Source organism: Sapajus apella, unplaced genomic scaffold (genome assembly GCF_009761245.1).
Source record: "Sapajus apella isolate SASKATOON/1434 unplaced genomic scaffold, GSC_monkey_1.0 scaffold36, whole genome shotgun sequence".
Classification (NCBI taxonomy): Eukaryota; Metazoa; Chordata; class Mammalia; order Primates; family Cebidae; genus Sapajus; species Sapajus apella.
This window is the reverse complement of record NW_022436976.1, coordinates 10,508,804-10,535,955: the sequence shown is the minus strand read 5'-3', so window position 1 is coordinate 10,535,955 and position 27,152 is coordinate 10,508,804. Positions and strand designations below refer to the sequence as shown.

Here is a 27,152-nt window from a genome sequence, read left to right as displayed (position 1 = left end):
AAATATTTAAAAAGACCTGAAGTAAAGAAATCTACTTAACTTTAAAAAATCTAATATTTCCAAACCTTTATACCACAGTAATAATTTTTCCTATATAGCTCTTTTACAATATCCAGTTTGCGAGGGTCTAACCCACTCTAATCTTTGTTCTATTTGCTTCTGGGGATACTTTTTGATAAGAACAAACCATTTAACTTTCAGGCTTTTAGATATTAAGATTAGAGATTGAGTTGAGGTTCAGATATAGGACAAGGGGTGCGACAGGAGTCGAAGATGGAGTAAGGATCATTTATGTCCATCATGCATGTTACTTGGTAATAAGATGCACTGTTTTTAATGTTTTAAGACCTACCAGAATAGTCATCCCAGATGAACTAGGTCAAAATATCCTGCTTTTTAAGGATGAATGTATGGGTTGAAAAAAAATCTGGCTTTATCCTTTGAAGTGACCTTCCTTTTATGTTTCACAAATGTTATTTAGAACTTTCTTTGTAATACCATATCTCAAAGATTAAAATTATTAACCTAAATATCCATATTTCTGTTGTTTAAAATCTTATGTTATATTTCATAATAGTGTGCACTTATCTTGATAATTGTTTTTGAACCTCCCAGATTTCTAAAGTGAAAAATTCTTATAGCTTTACATCAGCGGATTTAATTAAAATGAATGAAAGATGCCAAGAATCTTTGAGAGAAATCTATCACATGACTTATATGTAAGAGCATTTGAAGTATTTGAATACTGAATTAAATTGGTTTAATTTGAGAAACTGTGATCAATTTTATTAGTTGAATTTTTGTCTAACTACAGACAATTGTAGAATTATGTATGTTAACAAAGACAGTCTGTTATTATGATTAGAATCACTGAGCCTCACAGAAGCTTCGGGGAAGATCTATTTGTAAACAAATACTATTATAATTGATAATTCTGTAATATGCATTCTACCATGATGTAGAACTTGGCACATTATGGGTTTACCTGGGCTGCTTTCAGTTTATTCTTTTCCTATAGCCTGTAAGCCCTCGGCTTCTTATACCTTGATATTAATAATTCAATAGCAGTATCACAGTAGTGTCAGGTCTTTTGCTGGTCCTGATACGGTAGCAATACGGCCAGAAAGAAGAAGGACATTTAGAACACTTACTGGCTCAGGTAATAGAAAGGTTGGGCTTTGAAGACAATTTCAAGGCACGTGCCACAAACATTTTAATATATTATAAGTTTTGAGTACATATTTATCTTTGCAAGAGGAAAATTTTTTGTACTATATTACAGTATAACTCTGCCTTATAAAAACTTACATAACTATATGATTCAGATATTGTGTCTGTGTGCATGTGTGTGAGTGAGAGAACGAGAGAAGAGGAAAGAAAAAACAGGTGAGAGGCAACATGCATATAGCTTTTGTGTGGAACTAAGCATTTGCAAATTCACAAAATGATTAGGAAATGGGGTCTGCCCAAGTGTAATGAGGGCTTGATTTCACCTGTCAAATATTTTTATTAATAAAAACTTATTAATATCAGATAAAAGCAGTTATTTCAAAAATATGTTAATACACCAGAAGATAGGTTCTTTGCCACTAAATAGCTGTGATCTTGAACAAAAACTTCGATTTCCTCGTCTCTAAAATGAGATAGTTGAAAAATAAGCTTTATCTATAGTATATAATTGAGGTGTGAATGTTATTTTACTTCAGCTAATGAATTTAATATTGTTTTACAATTACAATGTATGTCCCTTTTGAAAAAATATTATTACATGTCTTACCAAACATGTGTTTTCAGGATAGTGTGCAAACTGCTTAGTGAGATTTATGAACATATTCATTGCTTATACAAACTATCTGACACTGTTTCAATGCTGGATATGCTACTGTCATTTGCTCATGCCTGCACTCTTTCTGACTACGGTAAGTTTCTTTGGAAGAAACATGTTGCATACTTAAATTTGTATTCCTTTCAAACAATTTAATGTAATAATTGAGACATTTAAAATTTTTAACTTGAAATAGAGTCTCTTGTCTCAGGTCCTAGACTAAGACACAAAATAATTTTTTGGGGGGAAACTAGGGGAGGGATAGTGGGGGGTGGGGAGTTGGGGAGGGATAACATGGGGAGAAATGCAAGTTATAGGTGATGGGGAGGAAGGCAGCCAAACCACACTGCCATGTATGTACCTATGCAACAGTCTTGCACGTTCTTCACATGTCCCCCCAAACCTAAAATGCAACAATATATATACATATATATATATATGTATATATATTTATAATAAAGTAAAAAATTGTTCTGTCAGAAATTGGCAAACCAAAAAGAAAAAACTGCAAGAAACTAAAGATTCCCAAAATAAGAAAAACTTCAAGAACTGCCTCCTTGGTAAAAATGATAATGATCTAAATTTATAAAGTTCAAATCTGAATACTTATTAGAAGTAGTGGGATAAATATTAATAGAGAGAAATGCATCTCCAGAGTGAGCATTTTAATCTGCTAGCGCCTTAGATGTGAACATACCAAGATCAGGAGTTATGTAATTTATTTTTATATCCCAAGTCCATACAAAGGCCTTGAATATAAATGTTAAGTAATTTTCTCGTGTTAAATGAATACTTCGAGTTAGTGCTTTGACATTTCTTATCTAACTTCTCAGTAATAACCATACTCCAGTATGCAAATTTACTGGACTAATATGTGATAATTATGGTTGAATAATTGTATACTTCATTACATTAAAAACATTTAAATTTCTAATGTAAATCAGCAGTAACATTTCTAAAATGTTATGTTAATTTACTTTTATGGGAAGTATCTTTTAAGATTTTTTCATATTTCTTATGGAAATATTAACTTTTTCCGTTGGTATTTTATAGGCCAAAACTTTTCAAACTTTTTTATCTCCTTCGAGTCAAAACTCTACTTTAGGGGACAGGTATTCCAATAGTAGTTAAAAAAAAAAAAAACTATTAAGAGATTTAGTATTGCTTCATTTTAGTTTGTGAGGGATCATTCTGAAACTCCAAATCTATAAATAATGAAATTTTGGAAATACTTAAATTTTTTTTTCTAACTAACCTCACTTTTATGATGAATGTTTTCAAGTTTATCTATGCATTTTAGATAAAGGTATGTAGCATTTTGGTTTTCACATATTCTTTCACCCTCTTCCTCTTCCCTCTGCCTCAGGTGGTATCCATAGAAACCTGATCATTATTTGTTTCTATAAATTACCAAATCATTTGTGTTGATCTTCTGTATTCTCTGAAATTTCCTTTTATACAAAATTTTTTCATGGGCTTAGAATTATTTTTATATTTCATTTTATTCTGTAATCATACCTCAATTTATAAGCGAGGTGTTTGAAACCAGCCTGGGCAACATAGCAAGACCTTATCTCTAAAAAACAAATAGTGATAAGTGGTGGCAGGTGCCTGTACTCCCAGCTACTTGGGAGGCTGAGGCAGGAGGATGGCTTGAACCCAGGAGTTTGAGTCTGCAACAAGCTATGATTTTGCCACTATATTCCACCCTTGATGATAGAGCAAGACCCTGTCCCTAATAAATAAATAAATGCTAAGTGTGCCAAATTTGAAATAATATTTAATGTAGGGAAATAGTGTTTAAGGTAAACCAAGTAAATGTGCAACTCTGTAGTACTAGTAATCAATTATGATTTTTAAAGTACTGTCAATGAATACTTGGTTCTTTTTATTTTTATTTTTTTGAGACAGGGACTCACTTTGTTACTCAGGCCTGGAGTGTACTGGCACAATCTCAGCTCACTGCAGTCTCCACCTCCCAGGCTCAAGAGATTCTCCTATCTCAGCCCCTCAAGTAGCTGGGACTACAGGCATGAGCCTAGCTAATTTTTTTTTTTTTTTTTTTTTTTTTTTTTTTTGTAGAGACAGGGTTTCACCATGTTGCCCAGGCTGGTCTTGAACTCCTGAGCTCAACCAATCTACCCTCCTTAGCCTCCCAAAGTGTGCTGGGATTACCAGTGTGAGCCACCACACCTGGTCTACTTGGTTCTTTTTAAACTACTCATAGCTGAAAATTTTATACACTATTTTGGAGCTCAGGATAGGATAAAGAACTGAATTCTAGAGTTCTCTGGAAGTGAGTAAAAGTTGTGATAGTGATTAGAATATGTCCATTATAATTTAGAGGAATTTGGGTGGGAATTTGGGATAAAATGATACCTTAATATTATTATTTCAAATTGACTCTTGTAAATATCACTAAGATATAGACAGTACATACACACCATGAAATCTTTAGTTACAAATATATTAATCTTTAAAAACCATTCTATTTTTTTTCTTAAGTTCGACCAGAGTTTACTGATACTTTAGCAATCAAACAGGGATGGCATCCTATTCTTGAGAAAATAACTGCAGAAAAACCTGTGGCCAACAATACCTATATTACAGAAGGGAGTAATTTTTTGATCATAACTGGACCAAACATGAGTGGAAAATCCACATATTTAAAACAGATTGCTCTTTGTCAGATTATGGCCCAGATTGGTAAGTTGTGGCTTTATTTATAATGACCACTTTGACACTTAAGCTTAATTAGATCCCATTTGTCTATTTTGCTTTTTGTTGCCATTGCTTTTGGTGTTTTAGTCATGAAGTCCTTGTTTATGCCTATGTCCTGAATTATATTGCCTAGGTTTTCTTCTGGGGTTTTTATGGTGTTAGGTCTTATGTTTAAATCTTCAATCCATCTGGAGTTAAATTTTGTATAAGTTTGTAAGGAAGGGATCCAGTTTCAGCCAACTTCTGTTTTATAAACATAGTTTTACAGTTGGTTATTTTTCCACTTACACAAACATCATTTGCAGAAAGTGATAATTCTGCCTTTTTATTTCCAGTGTTTTTGCTTTCCATTTCTTTTTCTCTAATTGTTTTGACTAAGACTCTCAGAAGAATATTAAACAATTATGGTAAGTTAGTGGGTATACCTGCATTGATCCTGACTTAAATGGGAATGTTTCTGATGTTTTCTTATTAAGCATCAGCTGAATTAATTCATATCATTGTATTCACGATGTATCCATTCTTATTGTTTGAGTTATTATAATTATTATTAATCAAGGTGAAATGTTGAATATTATTAAATGCTGTCGCTGGCAACTTTGAAGATGCTCATGTAATGTTTCTTAATATAGTGAATTGTATCAGTAGGTTTCTTAATATTGAAACCTATCTTCCTTCTTCATATGAACTTATTTTATATGTTAAATAATTCTGCCCTTCTGTTGATCAAATTCCATTTTCTAATATTTTAGTTAGAATTTTTACATTGATATTTATACACAATTAAACTATAGCTTTTTGTGTGCTATCTTTTTAATGTTTTTATGTTAATGTTATGCTAGCTTCATGGAAATAATTTAAAAGTTTTCGTTTTTTTCCTGTAAGCTCTAAAACAGTTTAAATAACATTGGCACTATCTATTCCTTAGATATTTGTTAGAATTTATTTCTGAAATCACATGAGTTCTTTGCTTTTGGGGAAGGTAAATTAAACCATGTACTCATTATCTTCTGTATTTTAGTTGATATGTGTATGTTTGCTATCTTGATGATGTCTGTTGGCCATGCTCAGATACCGTCTCACTCCAGTTAGAATGGCGATCATTAAAAAATCTGGAGACAACAGATGCTGGAGAGGATGTGGAAAAATAGGAACGCTTTTACACTGTTGATGGGAATGTAAATTAGTTCAAGCATTGTGGAAGACAGCGTGGCAATTCCTTAAGGATTTAGAAATAGAAATACCATTTGACCCAGCAATCCCATTACTGGGTATATACCCAAAGGATTATGAATCATTCTATTATAAAGACACATGCACACATATGTTTATTGTAGCACTGTTTACAATAGCAAACACTTGGAACCAACCCAAATGCCCATCAATGATAGACTGGATAAAGAAAATGTGGCACATATACACCATGGAATACTATGTAGCCATAAAAAAGGATGAGTTCTATAACTAAATCAAGACAAAAAAATAAAGGGATGAGTTCATGTTCTTTGCAGGAACATGATTGAAGCTGGAAACCATCATTCTCAGCAAACTGACATGAGAACAGAAAACCAAACACTGCATGTTCTCACTCATAAGTGGGTGTTGAACAATGAGAACACATGGATACAGGGAAGGGAACATCACATACCAGGGCCTGTTGGGGGGTGGAGGGACTAGGAGAGGGATAGCAGGAGGTGAGGGGTTTGGGGAGGGATAACCTTAGAAATACCTAATGTAGATGACAGGGGGATGGATGCAGCAAACCACCATGGCATGTGTATAGCTATGTAACAGACTTGCACAATCTGCACATGTACCCCAGAACTTAAAAGTATATATATATTTTAAAAAGTGAACATAAAAAAGAAAAATTTATTGAGCCCAAGACATTAGTAGTATCATGGGTGAGAAACCTTGGTCTAATGTAATGAATTGTGAGGGGAACAAAGCAACAATAACGTTGGTGATACAGTACAAATTCACCCTTAGTACTGGGAAATGAAATCAGAGATTAATGAGTTAATGAAGAGTAAATATTTTATTGATTTTGTAGGTTTATTGGAATTAAAAGGACATCTTAGCTAATTTCCCTCCCCTTATAAGAATACTTTCTAATTCATGTAAGACATAATACTTTTATTTGAATAGCAATGAGGAACTCTACAGGCTGTCCCATTGCTGGACAGCCTTAGCTGTTAGAGTATTCATTACATTGAACTGAAACCTCATTTCTATAATTTCAGCTCATTAGTCCTTACTCTTCTATGTACTACAGAATAGTCTAGTATTTTTTCCCAATATTAGTTCTTCAAATTGAACTTGAAGATAATTTTTATACTTCTCTGGTTAATGACCATCTTAAACCTCTGAAACATAGATGATATTTCATATAGTCTGACCATAAGATACCAGTGGGACTTGAAAGGCATGGAAGTTAGGAACATAGACTTTGAAGGTAGATCTTGCTTGCCTAGTTGCTAGCTATGTCATCTTAGGCAAATTACTTAACCTCATTAAACCTTGGTTTTCCTATCTGAAAATGAAAACTACAGTAACACTCACTTCTAATAATTCTTATAAGGACAGGTAACATAAATAAAATGCTACGGATTTTAGGGGAAAGTATGGAAAAGGAGACTTCCCAAGCAGAGGTAAGAGTATGTGCTAAAACACAGCAACCCCCCCCCAAAAAAAAAAGTATGATGTGCCCAGGCAACCAAAAAAAAATAGGACAGAGGCCTTGTACTTCCTTTACTTTGTAGAGTAAAGACTAACTGTGAGAAATAGCAGAATATAAAGCTGGAGAGATGGGCAGCAGTTAGGTCATGGAGGGCTTTAGGTATTTACCCAAGGAGATTGAGTTTATCCAGTAATCTGTAGGGAGCTATTGAAGAAATTTAGGTAATCCCAGCACTTTGGGAGGATGACGCGGGCGGATAGCGAGGTCAAGAGATCGAAACCATCTTGGCCAACATGGTGAAACCCCATCTCTACTGAAAAATACAAAAATTAGCTGGGCGTGGTGACACGCGCATGTAGTCCCAGCTATTAGGGAGGCTGAGACAGGAGAATTGCTTGAACCTGGGAGGCAGAGATTGCAGTGAGCCAAGATTGCACCACTGCACTCCATCCTGGTTCCTGGCGACAGAGCAAGACTCTGTCTCAAATAAAGGAAATTTAGTAAGAGAATGGCATGATCAGATTTGACTTTTAGATAGATTGTTCTAGCTGGAGCATAGATGAGAGCTAGACTAGAAGCAAAAATACCAGCCAGGAGGCTTCTGTAATAATCTAGATAAGAAAGGTTGGGAACCTTTTTGATGGAGGTTAAAAGAGCAGAGAAAATACGAACATATACCACTTAATAATGTATATATTACCTTCACATTTATTTTCTTGGAAATTCCATAAGAAAGCTGTATTTAAGAACTCGCTGTGTTTTGCTCTCCGAGGGCAGGGCTCATGTCTGTTTATTTACCCTAACACATAGAAAGGCTTCAATAAATATTTATTAAATTTCTATAAAATGAGAAAAGTCAGGCTCAAAGACTTGCCCAAGATCACCCAGTGTCAATCCTTTACCTTAGTCTTCCCCATTTGCCCCATTATACTGTTTGGTTCTGTGTCCCCACCCAAATCTCTTGAATTATAATCCTTATGTGTTGAGGGAGGGACCTGGTGGAAGGTGATTGGATCATGGGGGCATTTTCCCCCATGCTGTTCCTGTGATAGTGAGTTGTCACAAGATCTGATGGTTTAAAAGTGTTTGGCAGTTCCCACCTTGCTCTGTCTCTCTCCTGCTCCCATATGAAGAAGGTCCTTGCTTCCCCTTCACCTTCCACCATGATTGTAAGTTTCCTGAGGCCTCACCAGCCAAGCAGCATTGTGAGTTAATTAAACCTCTTTCATTTATAAATTACCCAATCTCAGGGAGTTCTTTTTACAGGGTGAAGAAGCAGACTAGTACACCCCAGTAGCTAATATTGAATGTTCAATATGCCCATCACTGGTCTATGTACCTTGCATGATAATACGCATTTCACATCTTCCTGGAAACTCATAGTACATGTATCATAATACATGTACTGATTATCTGGTTAATACTTACAAAAATATGATAAAGATTATTAGCTCCATGTAAAAGATGAGTAAGTCAAAGTATTGAGAAGGAATTTGTCCATAATCATATAGTTTGTAAGAGGCAGCACAAGGAATCAAACCCATACAGCCTGACAAATAATCTTTGCTCTAAATTAGCAAATTGTCCCAACCCTTCTCCAGAATCTTAAGAAGGTGGCAGGCCATTTCTATTATCTTGGAAATAAAGAGTTTGTTTCTGTTTCTGTTTTTGTTTTGAGCCAGATGATTCGGATTCAGATTCTGGCTCTGTTACTTCATTGTTTATTTTCAGCAAACATCATGAGATTATGTATCAGGAGCCACTTTAGGTTCATAATTTATGCTTTTGTCTTTCTTTCTTTTTTTTAATCAGCCCCGCATAATTTATGCTTTTAGGTAAATAAACAAAAAAATAGAGAAGAATGGAGGAGATACATCTTTCTCATTTTGTGATCCTGAGCCTCCACTTTTTCATTTGTAAAATGACAAAAATAATACCCAATTTAATAGGTTATTTTGAAAATTAGGAAGAGTGGATATAAAATGCCTAGTATGTAGAATGGTAGATGCAGTCATTATAATTACTACTGTTAAGATTATTACTTTTGTTTTCATTAGTATTAGCCTGACTTTTAGTTTTGTTTTCTGCTAGTCCTTATTCCTCAGAGTTAGGCCTTATTCTTTATCCTTATTTTTGTTTTTAATCTTGGAGTAACCTGGCTTTGTTTTTTTGCTCCTGTTATTTCATGATTTTATATATACAGAATTCTGTATATGTGGTACTTTTCCCATTAAACTATTTGTATATTTTATCTTCTTATAATGTTAGAATGCCTTTTAGATTTTATTCTGTATTGGTATGGATGCATTAATCAGATTGATTTGTTTTCAAAGAATGAATATTTTAGTTAGCACGATAACTTATTGGCAGGAACAGTCTTGTGGGTAAATATTCACTTTTTTTCTTTTTATTAATTTTTTTGCTTTGATTTTGCTTCTGAATGTTTCTGCATGTTTGTAATCATAGAAATTTCTTTTATAATGATTTAATTAACTTCAGCTTTATAGGCATTTTCTTCAGATTTTCATATTTCTTTTTTAAAAATTTATTTTTGACATATAACAATTGCACACATTTAAGACATACATAGTGATGTTTCAATACATACCATGTATAATGATTAGATCAGTGTAATTGGCATATTATATTCATAAACTTTATAAGCATTCTCTTCACATTTTAATATTTTTAATGTTCTTTATCATTCAACTAAGTTATTTAAAAATTTATTGAGTTTATAACAGTCTCTTTCTTATGTACTTGAATATCTGCTGTCTCATTTGCACTTCTAGGCAACTTTGTACAGTAGGTAGGGCAACAATTTTTATTTTATATATGGGTAAGATGGAACTTGGAAAGTTTAAGTGCTGTCTAAGCTTATATAATAAGGTTAGAGCTGGGGCCATGTCTTCTAATGCCATATCTAGTGTTATTTCTACCATATAATCTTTGTAAATCTGAGAAGTGCAGAATGTTATTAGACTTATATTTTATAAGCACATTTCAATTTATCTTGACCTTATGTTTTACAGGATCATATGTTCCAGCAGAATATTCTTCCTTTAGAATTGCTAAACAGATTTTTACAAGAATCAGTACTGATGACGATATTGAAACAAATTCATCAACATTTATGAAAGAAATGAAAGAGGTACCCAACAAAACTTTTCTTATGTTAAAAACATTAAATTCTCTCACTAATGATCAGTTATCACATAAAATATTTTTATACTAAAATATGCAGAAATGTTTATACCCTTTTCTTAGAGCCAGAGGGCAGTCAAAGACAGCCTCCTAATTTTTGTTTTATGTAGAAATAGAAGAGAATGTTTCATTGAAGAATACAGTTTTAAGAGAAAGAGCTAGTGTTATTGAGTAATAAAAGTGTGCTTAAATGTTTTTATAGGGAATATGTGAAAGACTTCAGAAAATGATGACTGGTTCAGTATCGTTTTCCGTAATATTTATTGTTCCTCATAGGTTTGATTTTAAAACAAAAAAATTGTTGTGTTAGAAGGCTTTCAAAAATCATCCTTTTCTTTGTTCTTGTAGAATTTTCACTTCTTGTACCAAAGAATCACCTTTTTCTGATTGAGCAAACATTGAGGAGGCTTTAGAACTAAAGGAATTAAGTATAACTTGTGGGATACCTGTATTAAAATTTATGGGATCCCTGTTTAGTTAGATAATTTTCTTCAAGTAGATAGGTGGTAAATAAAGTTATCATTTGTCCCACAATTTGTATGATTATTTATTGTGTATTGAATATAAGAGAGCATAGCAATATACTAGGCACTTAAGGTATATTTTTAAATGGTCCTAGCCCTCAAAAAGCTTAGTCTCCTAGAAAGATAAAATATCCATCAAAGTTACTATTGTGTCAAAGTATAATAAAGGTAAAATTTTGTTTTTGAGAAAGGTTAATAATCTTCAGTGGAAAAGAGCACTTCTGTCAATTTAAGACTTGGTCTACATTGGTTATGTATTTAAATTTATTTGTTAAACCAATAGTCATGACTTAGGTACTTTTTCTTAATTTTTTTTACTTCATCTTTACTGGATATAAAGTAATACTTAAATAAATTTTAGAGATGATTTTGGATATTTTATAACAGTAATTGATTAGTCATTTTTCGAGAAGAAAATGACCATCTTTGTGCTTAGTTTAAACATTTATTTAATTGCTTTGTTTCACTGTATCTAAAGCATCAATATTTTAGATAATGGTTATTTACTCTATGTTGTCTGATATACATATTCAAATGTCTAGTTATGTACACATCAGCTATTCTATTGGAATTATTAGTGATGAGATTTTTAGAAAAGAAAACAATGTGTTATTTTCTGCTCAGCAGGATGTCTCTGTAAAAATACGTTTCAGATAAACTTATAAAGAGACTGGATTTTTTTTTCGTTTTTTTACTGTGATAGTGACAGCTGTTTGGTTACAATGAATATATATTAAAATTATATATTTCAGATAGCATATATTCTACATAATGCTAATGACAAATCGCTCATATTAATTGATGAACTTGGCAGAGGTACTAATACAGAAGAAGGTATTGGCATTTGTTATGCTGTTTGTGAATATCTACTGAGCTTAAAGGTATTGCTTTATTTTAAATATGTTAATTTTGAGTCCTCTTTATGTATTCTTTTATTATTATTGAATTTTACAGATACCCACAAATAGCTTTTAAAACAATTTAGATAGTCAACACATATAATATTTATATTTTTATTACTTCATTTCCAATGAAAGTGGGACTCATTAGTTTGATAGCCATGATATAGATAAGGAAAACATGAAATCAAGAAATACAAACAACACAAAATTAGTCAATTGGCTTTAATTTCATAAAATTAAGTAGCAAAATATGAAGGTCTTTCAGTAATTGTCTCCATGTGCAATAATGTTGATGACAATGTTACAACAGGAAGGAAAGCACTAGGCATCTCAGGTAACTTTACAAACAATCTATTTCACCTACCTAACTAAAATTTTATCCCTTTAAATAGCTTTTCACAAATCAACTATGTAGAACATTGATTTTTGCTCTATTAATTAATTTATAAAATATCTTTTTAAATGATCACTCACAATGTATACAGATATGAACAAAACATAAATAAAAATGCTTTTCTTATTTTATATACCTTAAAATGTCCCTAAGATGAAATTATTTCATCTTATTCATTTAATGAAATGAATTTCATATTCATTTAATGAATTAACTTCATCTTAGGAACATTTTAAGGTATATTAAATAAGAAATATATTATTAAATAAATATATATTAAATAAATATATTTATGGACCTTAAATGTAAGTCCATAATTATTTATTTATTTCTATTTAATTTATTTTTTGGGGGGACAGGGTCTTACTCTGTTGCCCATGCTGGACTGCAGTGGCACAATCTTGGCTCACTGCAACCTCTATCTTTCAGGCTCAAGTGATCCTCCTGCCTAAGCCTCCTGAGTAGCTGAGACTACAGGCATGCACCACCACACCTAGCTAATTTTTGTATTTTTAGCAGAGATGGGGTTTCACCATGTTACCCAGGCTGATCTTGAACTCCTAGGGTAAAGTGATCTACTCACCTCAGCTTCTCAAAGTGCTATGATTACAGGCTGAACTGTCCTGCCCGGCTCATAATGATTTATTGTATAGAATGAGAAAAATCCATTTTATACTTAAAGGTATGTGATAAATCAAAAGTAATGTTAATAAATAATATTAGTCTTTGTAATTTTTAATGTATCAGTTATAATTTCTCATATAAATAAAGTGCGTGTCTTACTTACGATTAAAAGCTAATTAGTGCCTATGATGGTTAATTTTACCTGTCAGTTTGACTGGGCCAGAGTGTCCAGACATTTGGTCAGACATTGTTCTCGGTATGTCTGTGAGGGTGTTTCTGGATGAGATTAGAATTAGTAAACTGAGTAAAGACGATTGCCCTCCCTAATGTGGGTGGGTCCCACTCAATAAATACAACGCCTGAATAGAGCAAAAAACCTTCCAAAGAGTAAGAGGAAACTCCTCCTTCCGGACTGCCTTCAATATGGAAGATCTATTCTTTACTGCCTTCAGACTCAAACTGAAACATTGGCTTTTTCTGAGTCTGGAACCTGCCAGCTTTGGACTGGAGTTATATCATTGGCTTTCCTGGACCTCTAGCTAGTCCACTTTAGATCTCAATACGTGTTAGCCTTCATAAATCGCATGAGCCAGCTTCTTATAATGAATTAATGAATCTCTTCTCTCTCTCTCTCTCTGTCTCACACACACACACACACTTTCTCTCTCTCTCTCACGCACACACACACATACACTTTCTCTTTCTCTTTCCCTCTCTCTTACTCTCTCTCTCTCTATTGGTCCTCTTTCTCTGGAGAATCCTAAGACAAATCTTGGTTCTGGTATGATCTGACAATAGTGATAAGTAAAATATCACTATCATATACTCTTAATCAACTGTAAGCAGCAGAGATCCACATGATTTTATATATGATACTTCCAAACATTTTTGGCAAACTAATAAATATAATGAAATTGGCTGGTTGCTCCTAGCATCACTATACAAAGTTGGAAAAGCAAAGGATGAACTCAAGGATTCAAATTGCCAGCTCAGGCCCCCACCCGAGGGACTTCCAGGCACTGCCTGTCACATATCTGGTGAGGACCTGTCTCTTACTACCAGGAAGAACCAGGCATCACCTGTGTCCCCAGATCACAGCAGGGGGTTTGTAAGAAGGCCATGGGTTCTTAACCTGAGATCCATGGATCACCATGGCTGTGTGAATCTGAAAACTTGAGTCCAGGAGCCTCAACTTGGAAAAAAAGCCTCTTTATGGTCACTAACCTCTACTCAAAATCAAACCTTTTCTCCCAGGTGAATGCAGGCAAGGAAGCACAACAGGGTTAGAAGGAACTGTGCATTCCCTCGGTAGAAACCACAGATGTTTTCCAGTTCTATGACAGTGGCTGTAGACACCAGGAAATGTGCATCACCTCCTCACTGCTTCCAAAAGTGGGACTTATTAGTCTTGCTGCTTTTTAATGCATTACTTAATGTGTTAACTTAGAAACATGTGTATTATCTTTTTAACTAAAAATTTTTAAATAACAAAAAAACACCAAACTGCCAGCTCATTGCTGCATAAATGACTTGAAAGCACCCAAATGTGCTCTGAAGGAAATCCTTATCTCCTATAGTCACAGGGCTCAGATTGCTGAAAATCAAACCCAGAATCTCATTCTGTGCCAGAATTACAACACGAGTTGAACTTCCAGCCTTATAGAGTGTCTATTGTTAAAGTGACGGCATTAGTTAGGAAGGAATGGGAGACTTTCAGTTGGAATAGGGATGTGTGGGGAGACTCTAATGAACCTGGGGACATTTAGGCCCTGAATTTTGATGAGTCATCTTTGCCAGTGGAAGAGACCACTTCACCCAGTCTGAGGGGATTAACCTAGCATTACCTGAGGCAACTGTAATGGCATCCCCTGAGACAGTTGCCATACCAGGCAATGCTGAGTCTCCTCAGGACCCACTTCCACCACATTTCTTTGCTTCTAGACCTGTAACTAGACTGGTTAGAATCTTAGAAGATCACTAAAGGTGAGGTACAGAATGTGACTATAAGGAGGTACATTACACTCTAAAAGAACTACTTGAATTTTATACTTTATACAGACAGAAATCTAGGGAATATGTGTGGGAATATGTTCTAAGGATGTGGGATAAGCGTAGAAGGAACATAAAGTTGAATTAGGCCGAAGTTACTGATAGGGGCTTACTAAGCAGGGTGTGCGTTTAATGTTGCAACTCAAATTGTTAGAAAGGGGTCTAACAGTTTGATTGAGTGGCTGAAAAACAGACCAAAATGTGGCCCACCATGAATGAGTTGCCTTGGTTTAATGTAGAGGAAGCGATTCAAAGCTTAGGGAGGCTGGAATGTTGGAGTGGGTTTGTCGTTTAAGATCACTTACCAATCCTGGGAGAGTCCAGATGACATACTTTTTACCATGACTATGAGAAATAAATTTGTGAGAGGAGCCCTGGTAGCCTTGAAGTGCTCTGTTATCACTCTTCTATGTAGGCCAGGCCTTACAGTGGGAACCGCAGGAACTGAATTGGAAAACCCAAATGCAATAGGAATGATTGGATCCCAAGGTGGTAGAGTCATAGTTGTGGCACTCAACCACCAAAGGCAAGGTGGACAAGTTACTGTAATGGGAACCAGAGTCAAAGCAGCAATCAGAATAATTTGACTTACACAGACCTATGGCATTGGAAAAGAGGGCTACTAAATTCTACTTGATTTGAATAAAGCATAAAAATTCTAGGTCAAGTGAACAAAAATCTAACCTGAATAAAAAAGTGTCATGACCCCTCCATCAACTCCCAGATTTGAGCCAGTTTATAGATCCAGAGTCCTTGAATAAAAGGGAAGCTGGGCCTCCTTAAAGAAGGATCCCTGTTCACTGCCAAAAATTTATACTGTTAATCTTTCTCCCAGCATTTCCCAAAAGGACCTATAGGCTTTTACCAGAGTGTAAAGGGTAACAGGTGTGGGGCAAAGAAAATAACCAGATCTGGACATGAATTCTGAACTGATTAGTTTCAGTCAGAGTACGGGGATTCTGAAAATCAGGTGATCAGTGGAGTTTTAGCTCAGGTCCATCTCACAGTGGGTCCAATGGGTTACAAACCCATCTTGTGGTTATTTTCCAGTTCTGGAATGCATAATTAGATATACTTAGCAGTTAGAAAAATCCCCACATTGGTTCTTTTCCTTATTCAGTGAGAGCTATTATGGTAAAAAAGGCCAATGGAAGTCACTAGAACTGTCTTCCTCTACCTAGGAAAAGTAAACCAAACACAATCCATATTCTTGAAGGAATTGCAAAGACTGGTGGTACCATCAAAGACTTGAAGGATGCAGGGTTGGTGATTTTCATTATATCCAAACTCAATTAGCCTATTTAGCCTGTATAGAAGAAAGATAGAACTTGGAGAATAACAATGGATTATTCTAAGCTTAACTGGGTTGTTACTCCAATTGCCACTGGTTTACCAGATCTGTTTTCATGATATAAACAAATTAACACACATTCCCTGTTACCTCTGGAAATAGCCCTTTTCTTCATCCCTGTCAATAAATCCCACCAGAAGTAGTTTGTGTTCAGCTGACAAGGCTGACAGTACACCTTCATGATTCCATCTAAGGGATGTGACTTCCTCAAGATTGCAAGGATCTTGATTACCTTTTCTTTTGACAGAATATCACACTGGTCCTTTACATTGAGGATATACGTTTGGATTTAGTGAGCAAAAAGTAGCAAATACTCTAGATTTACTGGTAAGACATTTGCATGCTACAGGGTGGGAAGTAAATTTGACAAAAATTCAGGCATCTTCTACCTCAGCAAAATTCCTAGAGGTCCAGTAGTGTGGGATATATTGAGATATTTCTTCTAAGGATGAAGGGTTGTAGCAGGCCCCTCCTACAATGATAAAAGAAACACACCACCTAGTGTGCCTCTTTGAATTTTGGAGGTATTACCTCAATTGGATGTGTCACCAAGTGATCTGAAGTTGCTAGTTTTGAGTAAGGACTCTCAAAAACAAGAGAAGGCTCTGCAATAGGTCTATGCTGTCTCACAAGTTACTCTGCCACTTAGCGATATGGTCCAGCAGATCCAATGGTGCTTGAAGTATCCACACAGATAAGGATGCTGTTAGAAGACTTTGGCAGTCTGCTAAATGTTAATCATAGCACAATCCCTTAGGATTTTAGAACAAAGCCCTCCCTTCGTCCATGGATAACCTCTCTGCTTTTCAGAAATAGCTCTTGGCCTACAACTGAGCCTTAGCAGAAACTGAACACTTAGCTATAGCCCCCAAGTTACCATACTACCTGAGCTGCCCAGCATGTACTAGGTGTTATCCTACCTACCAAGCCATAAAGTTGGGCATGCACAGCAGCACTTCTTCATCAAATGGAAATGGTATCTACATGAGCAGGTCTGAGCAGGCCCTGATGGCTCAAATAAGATATATAAAGAAGTGCCCTAAATGCCCATAATCTCCACTCCTGCTGTACTGTCTTCTCTCTTCCAGCCTGCAACTGTAGCCTCATGGGGAGTTCCCTATGAGCAGTTGACAGAGGGAGAAGTCCTGGCTTGATTTACAGATAGTTCTTGACATGCAGGCACCACTTAAAAGTGGACAGCTGAAGTACTACAGCCCCTTTCCCTGAAAAATATTGAAGGGAAATCCTCCAGTCAGAAGAACTTTGAGCAGTACATCCGGTGGCTCACTTTGCTTGGAAGGAGAAATTGCAGGACATGCAATTGTATATTGATTCATGGGCTGAGGCCAATAGTTTGGCTACATGGTCAGGGACTCAGAGGGCACATAATTGGAATATTGGTAATGGAGAAATTTAGGAAGAAGGTATGAAAGTATATTGTTCTGAATGGGAAAAATACATTAAGATATTTGTGTCCCATGGAAATGATCACCAAAGGGTAACCTCAGCGGAGGAAGATTTTAAAAATCAAGTAGCCGGGCGGAGTGGCTCAAGCCTGTAATCCCAGCACTTTGGGAGGCCAAGGCGGGTGGATCACGAGGTCAAGAGATCGAGACCATCCTGGTCAACATGGTGAAACCCCGTCTCTATTAAAAATACAAAAAATTAGCTGGGCATGGTGGTGCTTGCCTGTAATCCCACCTACTCAGGAAGCTGAGGCAGGAGAATTGCCTGAACCCAGGAGGCAGAGGTTGCGATGGGCCGAGATCGCGCCATTGCACTCCAGCCTGGGTAACATGAGTGAAACTCCGTCTCAAAAAAAAAAAAAAAAAAAATCAAGTAAATGGGATGACTCGTATGGATACCAGCCAGGCTTTTTCCCCAGGTACCTCTGTCATCACCCAGTGGGCTCATGAGTAAGTGGCCATGGTGGCAAGGATTGAAGTTTTATGCATGAGATCAGGAACAGGAGCCTGCACTCACCAAGACTGACCTGGATATGGCCATTATTGAGTGCCCAGTCTGCCTGCAGCAGAAACCAACATTGAGTTTTCTTTATGGCACCATTCTCTGGTAGCAGGTTGATTACATTGGACCACCTCCGTTATATTCATATTGGAATAGCCACTTACTCAGGACGTCAGTTTGCCTTTTTTATGTGTAATGCTTCTGCCAAAACTAACATCCATGGACTTAAAGAATGCCTTATCTGCCATTGATCAAGGAACTTACTTCAGAGCAAATGCATCCAATGCTGCAAAGGGCCTGTGGTCATAGATTTCAATGTTTTTGCTGTGCTCACCAACCATCTTGAAGTAGTTGGCTTGATAGAAGAGTGGAATAGTCTTTTAAGGACTCAGTTACATCACCAGCTATGTGGCAGTATGTTTCAGGACTAGGGAAAGGTTTTCCAGAAGGCTGTATATTCTTTGAATCAGCTTCCAATATACAATGCTCTTTCTCCCATTGCCAGGATTCATGGGTCCAGGAATCAAGAAGTGGAAATGGAAGTGGCATCACTCACCATTATCCCTAGTGACTCAAGGGCAGAATATCTGCTTCCAGTTTCTACAGCCTTGCTCTGCTGACCTAGAGGTCTTAGTTCCAAAGGGAGTATGCTTTCACCAAGAAAGGTCTTAGTTCCAAAGGAAGTATGCTTTCACCAAGAGACATCGTGGTAACTTTTTGACCTGGAAGTTAAGACACCTGCTCAGCCACTTTGGTTATCTTATGCCTCTGAATCAACAGGCAAAGGGAAATTAGCAAAGGGAAATTGGACTGCTAATCCATAATGCAATAAAGGAAGAATATGTCTGGAATGCAGAAGATTCCTTAGGGTATCTCAGTTCCGTCATGCTCTGTGTTAAAGGTTAATGGAAAACTACAGCCAAATCCAGGCAGGATTATGAATGGCCAAGACCTTTCAGGAAGGAAGATTTGGGTCTTCCCACTAAATAAAGAGCTATGACTAACTAGGGCTTGCTGAAGGCAAAAGAAATACAGAATAGGTAGTAATAGGAAAGGGTAGTTGTAGTTACCAGCTACAACTCTGTTACTAGTTACAGAAATAAGGACTGTCTGTAATTGTCATGACTATTTTCTCTTTATTTTGTATGATTTTTTGTGTATATATACATATATTTTCTTTCTTCTCTTAGTCTCTTATAATGTAACATAAGATATATTCATTTCACATCATATTACTTAAGTATGTCTAATTTCACATTATAGTATTTAAGTTATGAGATATCAAGGAGAAGAATTAACATCACTCAAGGACGTTACCTCTTTTTCTGGAAAAGGGGTTAGTGCTTTCTCAGTTGTACTAAAGATAGTTGTATCATATTAGAGGGAAGTATGACCTTGTTATCATTTTCATTTGCAGATTAAGTGTGGTATAAGGAGATGCCTATAGATGCCAAGTTTACAAGGGGTGGACTTGTGATGGATAGTTTTATGTGTCAACTTGGCAAGGTCGTGGGGTGCCCAGACATAGGTCATACATTCTTGGTTTATCTGCAAGGGTGTTTCTAGATGAGATTAACATTAGCATTGGTAGATTGAATGAGCATATTGTCTTCCCTAGGGTGGATGAGTCCTGTCCAATAAATTGAAAGCCTGAATAGAACAAAAATGCTGATCCTTCCAAGAATAAGAGAGAACTGACTGCCTCGAATCTGAAAGACTAGTTCTTTCCTGCCTTCAAACTCAAGTGAAACATTGGCTCTTTCTGAGTCTAGAGCTTACAGGCATTTAGAATGGAGTTATATCATCAACTCTCCTGGGTCTCCAGCTTGCTGACTTTAGATTTTGGATCTTGTCAGCCTCCATAATTGCATGATCCAATTTTTTATAATAAGTCTCTTTACACACATATAATACACACTTGCATGCGTGTGCGCGCATGTGCGCGCGCGCGCACACACACACACACACACACACATATCTTATTGGTCTGTTTCTCTGGAGAACCCCATCTAATAAGATATCTGTTTTCTTTTCTTTTTTTTTCTTTTTTGAGATGGAGTTTTACTTGTCACCCAGGCTGGAGTACAGTGGCATGATCTTGGCTCGCTGCAACCTCCACCTCCTGGGTTGAAGCATACAGTATCTGTTTTCAAAGTATTCTACAATAGCTTAAGAATAGTGCTTTTAGCATTACTTTACAATATTATTTTTAGTATAAATAATTTAGTCAAAATGTAATATTGCTACTTACTTTTAAAGTTAATCATTATTTTCTAACACAGTATCCTTAGTGCCTAGCACAATCCTTGTAAATATAGGGTCTGAATAATTATTTGCTAAATTGATTTAACCTGAAATAGAGTTTGCAAAGTTACTATAATAGATTGGTTTGGCACATAACTTTTAAGGACATTATTGTTATTGAATATGGTCTGTGGCTTTTAAATGGTTTACTGTATTCTAAATATTTTCCTGTAGCTTTATAAATCTGGTTTTATTTTATACTCCTTCTGATTTGTTGAGTAGTTATTTAAAATTTTTATTTTTCTGTCATATACAAAATTATTCCTTCCCTTGCTTTTTACCTTCCACAGTTTATAGCCATTTGCCCATTAATTTTTTTTGCTGTCTTAATATTTAAATTTTCACTGATCACCTACCTAATTTGTCACTGGTAATGTCTTAAAACATAACTAGTTATTCAGATATCTATCTGCCTTGGTAACTTCTGGGTTGGAAATCTTGCACTGGCTGTAAATCACATGAACCACTTTCATCAAAATCACCCAAAGTACTTATGGAAAATGCCATTTCCTGGGGCCCCACATTAGAACTATTGATTGAGAATTTTTAAGGAGATATGTACCAAGAATTTGCATGTTTAACAGGCTCTCTAAGGGATTACTAATGTTTGAGAACCATTATCTTAATTGGTGTTCTCAATCTTTCTTTTTCCTCTACCAGTACCTAACCCAAACACAATGCAAATCTAAAAACTAAAAACTTTTGGAATTTCACATACCTAAAATAATCTCCTGATTCCACTGCCAAAACCTACTTACAAGGAGGGAGGCTACTTTTATAGTGAAGCTTTTTAAAAATTGAGGAAAAATTATGATTTTTTTGCATGTGAGTTACCTCCCTAATAAATGATTACCTCAATTCATAGCTTTGTTTCTGGTAAACAGCTTTTCAGTATCTTCAGATATATTTCTTAGGTTTATTTTTGGTTTTGTTCTCTCTCCTATAATGTGGCACACATGTCTGTGTACCACCATAATAAACATGTCTTCTTCATTTAATATAAAATCTCAGAACATTTAAAAATGGATTGATAGTGTTAGCCTCCAAATTATTAGTTTTATTCCTCATCTTTGCCAAGCTACTTGAAAAATTAAATTAAAATTTTATGTTCATATAGTTAAAATAGAATTTTCTAGTTAATATTTGAAGTACTAATATTCATCATCTGTTATATATTCTAGGCATTTACATTGTTTGCTACACATTTCCTGGAACTATGCTATATTGATACCCTGTATCCTAATGTAGAAAACATGCATTTTGAAGTTCAACATGTACAGAATACCTCAAGAAATAAAGAAGCAATTTTGTATACCTACAAACTTTCTAAGGGACTCACAGAAGAGAAAAATTATGGTACTGCATATAGAAATTATACCTATACATTCAAGTACTATATATTTTCCTAAGACAAACTTTCATCTCTTCTTTACTTGGCTGTTAATCTAAGCAGATTTTTCCATTCTTTTGAGTGCTTATATTCTCTTAGATTGTATTTTCTGTGACAAACTCATTATACACACACACACACACACACACACACACACACACACACACACACATATAAATCTCTTAAAATTTGTATGAACCAGTAACTCTGTAAAAATACAGTGACAACTGAAAACCCTAGAAGTATTAGTTTCTATCCTTAGAAAATGTAATTTAGCTTATATTTGCACATTATATAATTATTTGAAAATTATATACTTTCTACACACTCTTTCAGTAGTAGAGTCCTTTCTTTGTTTTCCTCAGGTTTGGAGTACTTGATAATTAAATCTAAAATCTTAAAAGGGAATCTATTACCAAACCATATAAACCATATATATTTTTGAGAGAGTCTCATTCTGTTGCTCAGGCTGGAATGCAGTGGCATGATCTCGGCTCACTGTAACCTCCACCTCCTGAGCTCAAGTGAGTCTCCTGCCTCCATCTCCCGAGTAGCTGGGACTACAGGCTTGTGCCACCATGCCCAGCTAGATAGTTTTAAACTTGATTAGATACTTTCTGTCTAAATCATTAAATCTCACACATTCGGAGACTTTTCAATTAATCTGTACATGTAAGTTTCAAAAATTATTTTAGAGCCGGGCGCGGTGGCTCAAGCCTGTAATCCCAGCACTTTGGGAGGCCGAGGCGGGTGGATCACGAGGTCAAGAGATCGAGACCATCCTGGTCAACACGGTGAAACCCCGTCTCTACTAAAAATACAAAAAATTAGCTGGGCATGGTGGCACGTGCCTGTAATCCTAGCTACTCAGGAAGTTGAGGCAGGAGAATTGCCTGAACCCAGGAGGCGGAGGTTGCGGTGAGCCGAGATCGTGCCATTGCACTCCAGCCTGGGTAACAAGAGCGAAACTCTGTCTAAAAAAAAAAAAAAAAAAAAATTATTTTAGCTATGGATATGACCCTTTGAGGGGAAAAAAAAATATTTGTTTTGCTATTTAAAATGGAAAATCAGATGGACAACTTATTTATATCAGATGTTTAAACTTTATAAGCTTCAATTCTATGATCTATGACATGAGAATAATTTGCCATATTGTAGAATTACTAGAATTCAATGAATTATCAAATGTGAGCTGTGTTGCCCAGTGCCTAGCAATTACCAACATCTCAATAAATTTTGATATTGCTTCTATTACTTCTAAAGCAATAAATATAGTAAACTATTGGCATATAGTAAAAAGCCTATATGGCATTTATACAATAAAATTAAGCTCTAAAAACACGAGAATATAATTGATACTTTGAATTTGCATATAGAGTACTCACCTACTGTTATATCTTCTGAGAAATTTCTGTCTCATTGATTTGGGTGGGTGAATGTTTAGCTGTAGTGTTACCGCTGTGACTAGATATTTATCTTCCTCTGCAAAACTCATATGCCTTTTGACCTTTTGTTAATCAACTATATTTGCAATTGGAATTTCAATGTTATTATTTTCGAACTATCTTTTTTATTCCGGATATCTTAGAGATATATTAAGAGTTAACTGATATTCTAATTTGCCTTATATGTCTTGGACAAGTAATTAAATCTATTAATTGGTAAGTTGTCATCCAGAATTTTAGAAAGCTTAATTCCAAGAATTATGGGGCAGTTCAGAAATGCCTCTAGAAGGGAAGTTTAAATCTGTGAATAAAAGGTTAATACTAGTTAAAACAAGCATAAAGATACCAGCAGTAACAATATTGAAGCCAATTTAAAACAAATAATTTTAGGATTAAAAGCTGCAGAGGTGTCATCACTTCCACCATCAATTGTCTTGGATGCCAAGGAAATCACAACTCAAATCACAAGACAAATTTTGGTAAGAAACTTTGTTCTCATTTGTTCTTTGAATTAAAAAAAATACTTTTAGTATAGATTTGTATTATGGCCTTTGATCTAAATATATAATAAATAATACAATAATTAAAATATTTAAAATAAAAACCTAATTTCTAAACAAAGAAAATCCTCTTTACTTCTTAAAACTCTTTTGGTTTGGCCTATTATAATCCTTGTAGCAAATCAGCTAACAGGCTAGGAGATAAAAGTTAAACAGTTCAGTTTCTAAAATAATTATTGCTATACTAACTTTATGATAAAATAAATCTATAGTAAGTGGGCATTAAAAATAAAAATCACTATGCACAATATTTGTATAATTATATATTTTTTGTAGTTTTCAAAGCTTTTCTACTCATCGCATGTAAACCTCATAACTCTTTATGAAGTAGTTAGGTCTTAAAGGATTATTTCTACTCTTAATTTTACAGATTCACAGAGGTTAAGTGATTTGTTTGGAAGCAGTTGGTTCAACACTAAACTCACATCTGTTGACTAAAAATTTGGAAAATTTTTAAATGTCAGTTTGTTTTATGTAAGTGTTTTTTGGTTTTGGGTTTTTGTTGTTGTTGACTTTTTTTTTTTTTTTTTTTTTTTTTGAGACGGAGTCTTGCTCTTTTCACCCAGGCTGAAGTGGAATGGCACGATCTCAGTTCATTACAACCTCCACCTCCTGGGTTCAAGAGATTCTTTTACCTCAGTCTCCCGAGTAGCTGGGATTACAGGAGCCCACCACCATGCTCAGCTAATTTTTTTTTTTTTTTTTTTCATAGAGATAGGGGTTTTGCCATGTTGGCCAGGCTGGTCTCAAACTCCTAACCTCAGATGACCCACTGGCCCTGGCCTCCCAGAGTGCTGGGATTATAGGTGTGAGCCACCATGCCCAGCTGCTTTATAGAGTTTTCAAAATCCAATATGTTCAGTAAACTGGTCTAGGTGCAGTGTGATATTTTCTTCAATTACAATTTTCTGTGTCCGTCATTCTTTCTTAACCTGTCTTCCGTTTTTATTAATTCATCTGCCCTTTGAATTCCTCTAGTCTCTGTGACCTCACTTGCCTAATTATCTATTTGGATCTCTTCATCAGAAATTTTAACTGTGTTGTACTCTGAAGAAGCTCTTACTACCTAACTCTTTAGAGTTCATCTTACCACATTTCAATTATGGACCACCTCTCCTCTAGCCTTCTAGTAGGCTTTGGTTCTCCTAATAAAGTTTGAAAAATATTCAAAACAAGCTAATTTTAACCACTGCAAATTCACAGATTCTGGATAATTGTGATTTTTTCTTTCTTTTTTTTATTGGTACTTAATAGTTGTACATATTTTGGGGGTACATGTGATATTTTGATACTTGCATGCAATGTGTAATGATTAAATCAGGGTAGTTGGGTTAGCCATCACCCCAAACATTTATCTTTTGTTTGTTTTTGAGACAGAGTTTAGCTCTTGTTGATCAGCCTCAAGTGCAATGGCACAATCTCAGCTCGCTGCAACTTCTGCCCACTGAGTTCAAGTGATTCTATTGCCTCAGCCTCCCGAGTAGTTGGGATTACAGGCATGCACCATCACACCTGGCAAATTTTGTAATTTTAGTAGAAACGGGGTTTCTCCGTGTTGATCAGGCTTGTCTTGAACTCCCAACCTCAGGGATCTGCCCACCTCGGCCTCCCAAAGTGCTGGAATTACAGGCGTAAGCCATCGCGCCTGGCCCAAACATTTATCTTTACTTCATGTTGGAAATGTTCCAATTCTTATCTTCTAGCTATTTTGAACTATGCAACACATATTAACTATAGTCACCCTACTGAACTATCATACACTAGACTTTATTTCTTCAATCTAACTGTATTTTTGTACCAATTAACCAACTTCTATTCATCTCCTTCCTCCCCCAAACCCTTCCTATCCTCTAGTAACCATCAATCAGCTCTTCACGTCTATGAGATCAACTGTTTTTGCTCAGACATATGAGTGGGAGAATATGTGGTATTTGTCTTTCTGTGCCTGGTTTATTTCATTTAGCATCATGATTCTTTATCCATGTTGCTACAAATGCCAGGATTTCATTTCTTTTTGGCTGAATAATATTCCATTGTGTATATGTATCACATTTTCTTTATCCATTCATCTGCTGATGGACACTTAGGTTGATCCATATCTTGGCTATTGTGAATAGCTCTGCAGTAAACATAGGAGTATAAATATCTCTTAGATATATGTATTTTCTTTCTTTGGATAGATGCCCTGCAGTAGGACTGGTGGATCATATGATAGTGGCATTTTTAGTTTTTTGAGGAACCTCCATACTATTTTTCATAGCAGCAACACTAATTTACATTTCTGTCAGCAGTGTATGCACATTCCCCTTTCTCTGTCCTCACCAGCATTTAATTGTTTGTTTTTTAGATAAAAGCCATTTTAACTAGGGGAAAGAAATCTTGATGTGGTTTTGGTATGTATTTCCTTAATGATTAGTGATGTTGAACACTTTTTCATATACTTGTTAGCTATATGTTTGTTTTTTAACCTCTTCTATTTCACTTACGTTGTTCTCTCTGCTAAGAATTTCATTCCCCTTCATCTACCTCATCCATATAATTTTTATTTGTCATTTTCTCTAGGTCAGATGTGAACTTCCACAAGAAACTTCCCTGAATTTCTTTTTCCAGTGGAGCAATGAACTCATTTCTTGTTCTTAAGGGGCCCTTCTCACAACTACGATGTAATTGCAATAATTTAGCCAAATTGCTTATTTTTATTTTACTTTATTTTAGATTGTGGGGGTACATGTGCTTGTTTGTTGCATAGATATATTGCATACTGTTGAGAGTAGGGTTCCTAGTGTACCCAATGGCAAAATAGTGAACACTGTACCCAACAGTTAATTTTCAACCCTTGCCCCCTCCCACCTTTCCCGCTTTTGTCCCCAGTGACAGTTATTTCCATCGTTATGTCCATGAGTACCCATTGTTTACCTCTCACTTAATGCAGTATTTGGTTTTCTGTGTCTGAGTTAGTTCATTTAGGATAATGGCCTCCAACTCCATTTATGTTACTGTGAAGGATGTGATTTTATTCTTCTTTATGGATAAATAGTATTCCATAGTTTTCTTTATGTAGTCACCTATTGATGGGCATTTATTGATGGTTCCATGACTTTGCTATTGTGGATAGTGCTGTGATTAACATATAGGTACAGGTGTTTTATATATATATATAAAACTATATATAACTATATAAAGCTATATATATATATAACTAATATATATA

The 27,152-nt window shown here is 35.3% G+C and overlaps 1 protein-coding gene across 1 annotated transcript in view; it reads left to right on the top strand.

Annotated features, from left to right (window-relative positions):
* MSH4 (mutS homolog 4) overlaps positions 1 to 27,152 on the top strand; it is a 105,144-nt gene that overhangs the window by 67,506 nt on the left and 10,486 nt on the right. Inside the window, exons 13-19 of the mRNA XM_032296570.1 lie at positions 616 to 719; positions 1,795 to 1,919; positions 4,331 to 4,531; positions 10,259 to 10,377; positions 11,707 to 11,835; positions 21,728 to 21,902; positions 23,772 to 23,860. Coding sequence (XP_032152461.1) covers positions 616 to 719; positions 1,795 to 1,919; positions 4,331 to 4,531; positions 10,259 to 10,377; positions 11,707 to 11,835; positions 21,728 to 21,902; positions 23,772 to 23,860 — 942 coding nt within the window. The remainder of the gene's footprint in view (positions 1 to 615; positions 720 to 1,794; positions 1,920 to 4,330; positions 4,532 to 10,258; positions 10,378 to 11,706; positions 11,836 to 21,727; positions 21,903 to 23,771; positions 23,861 to 27,152) is intronic.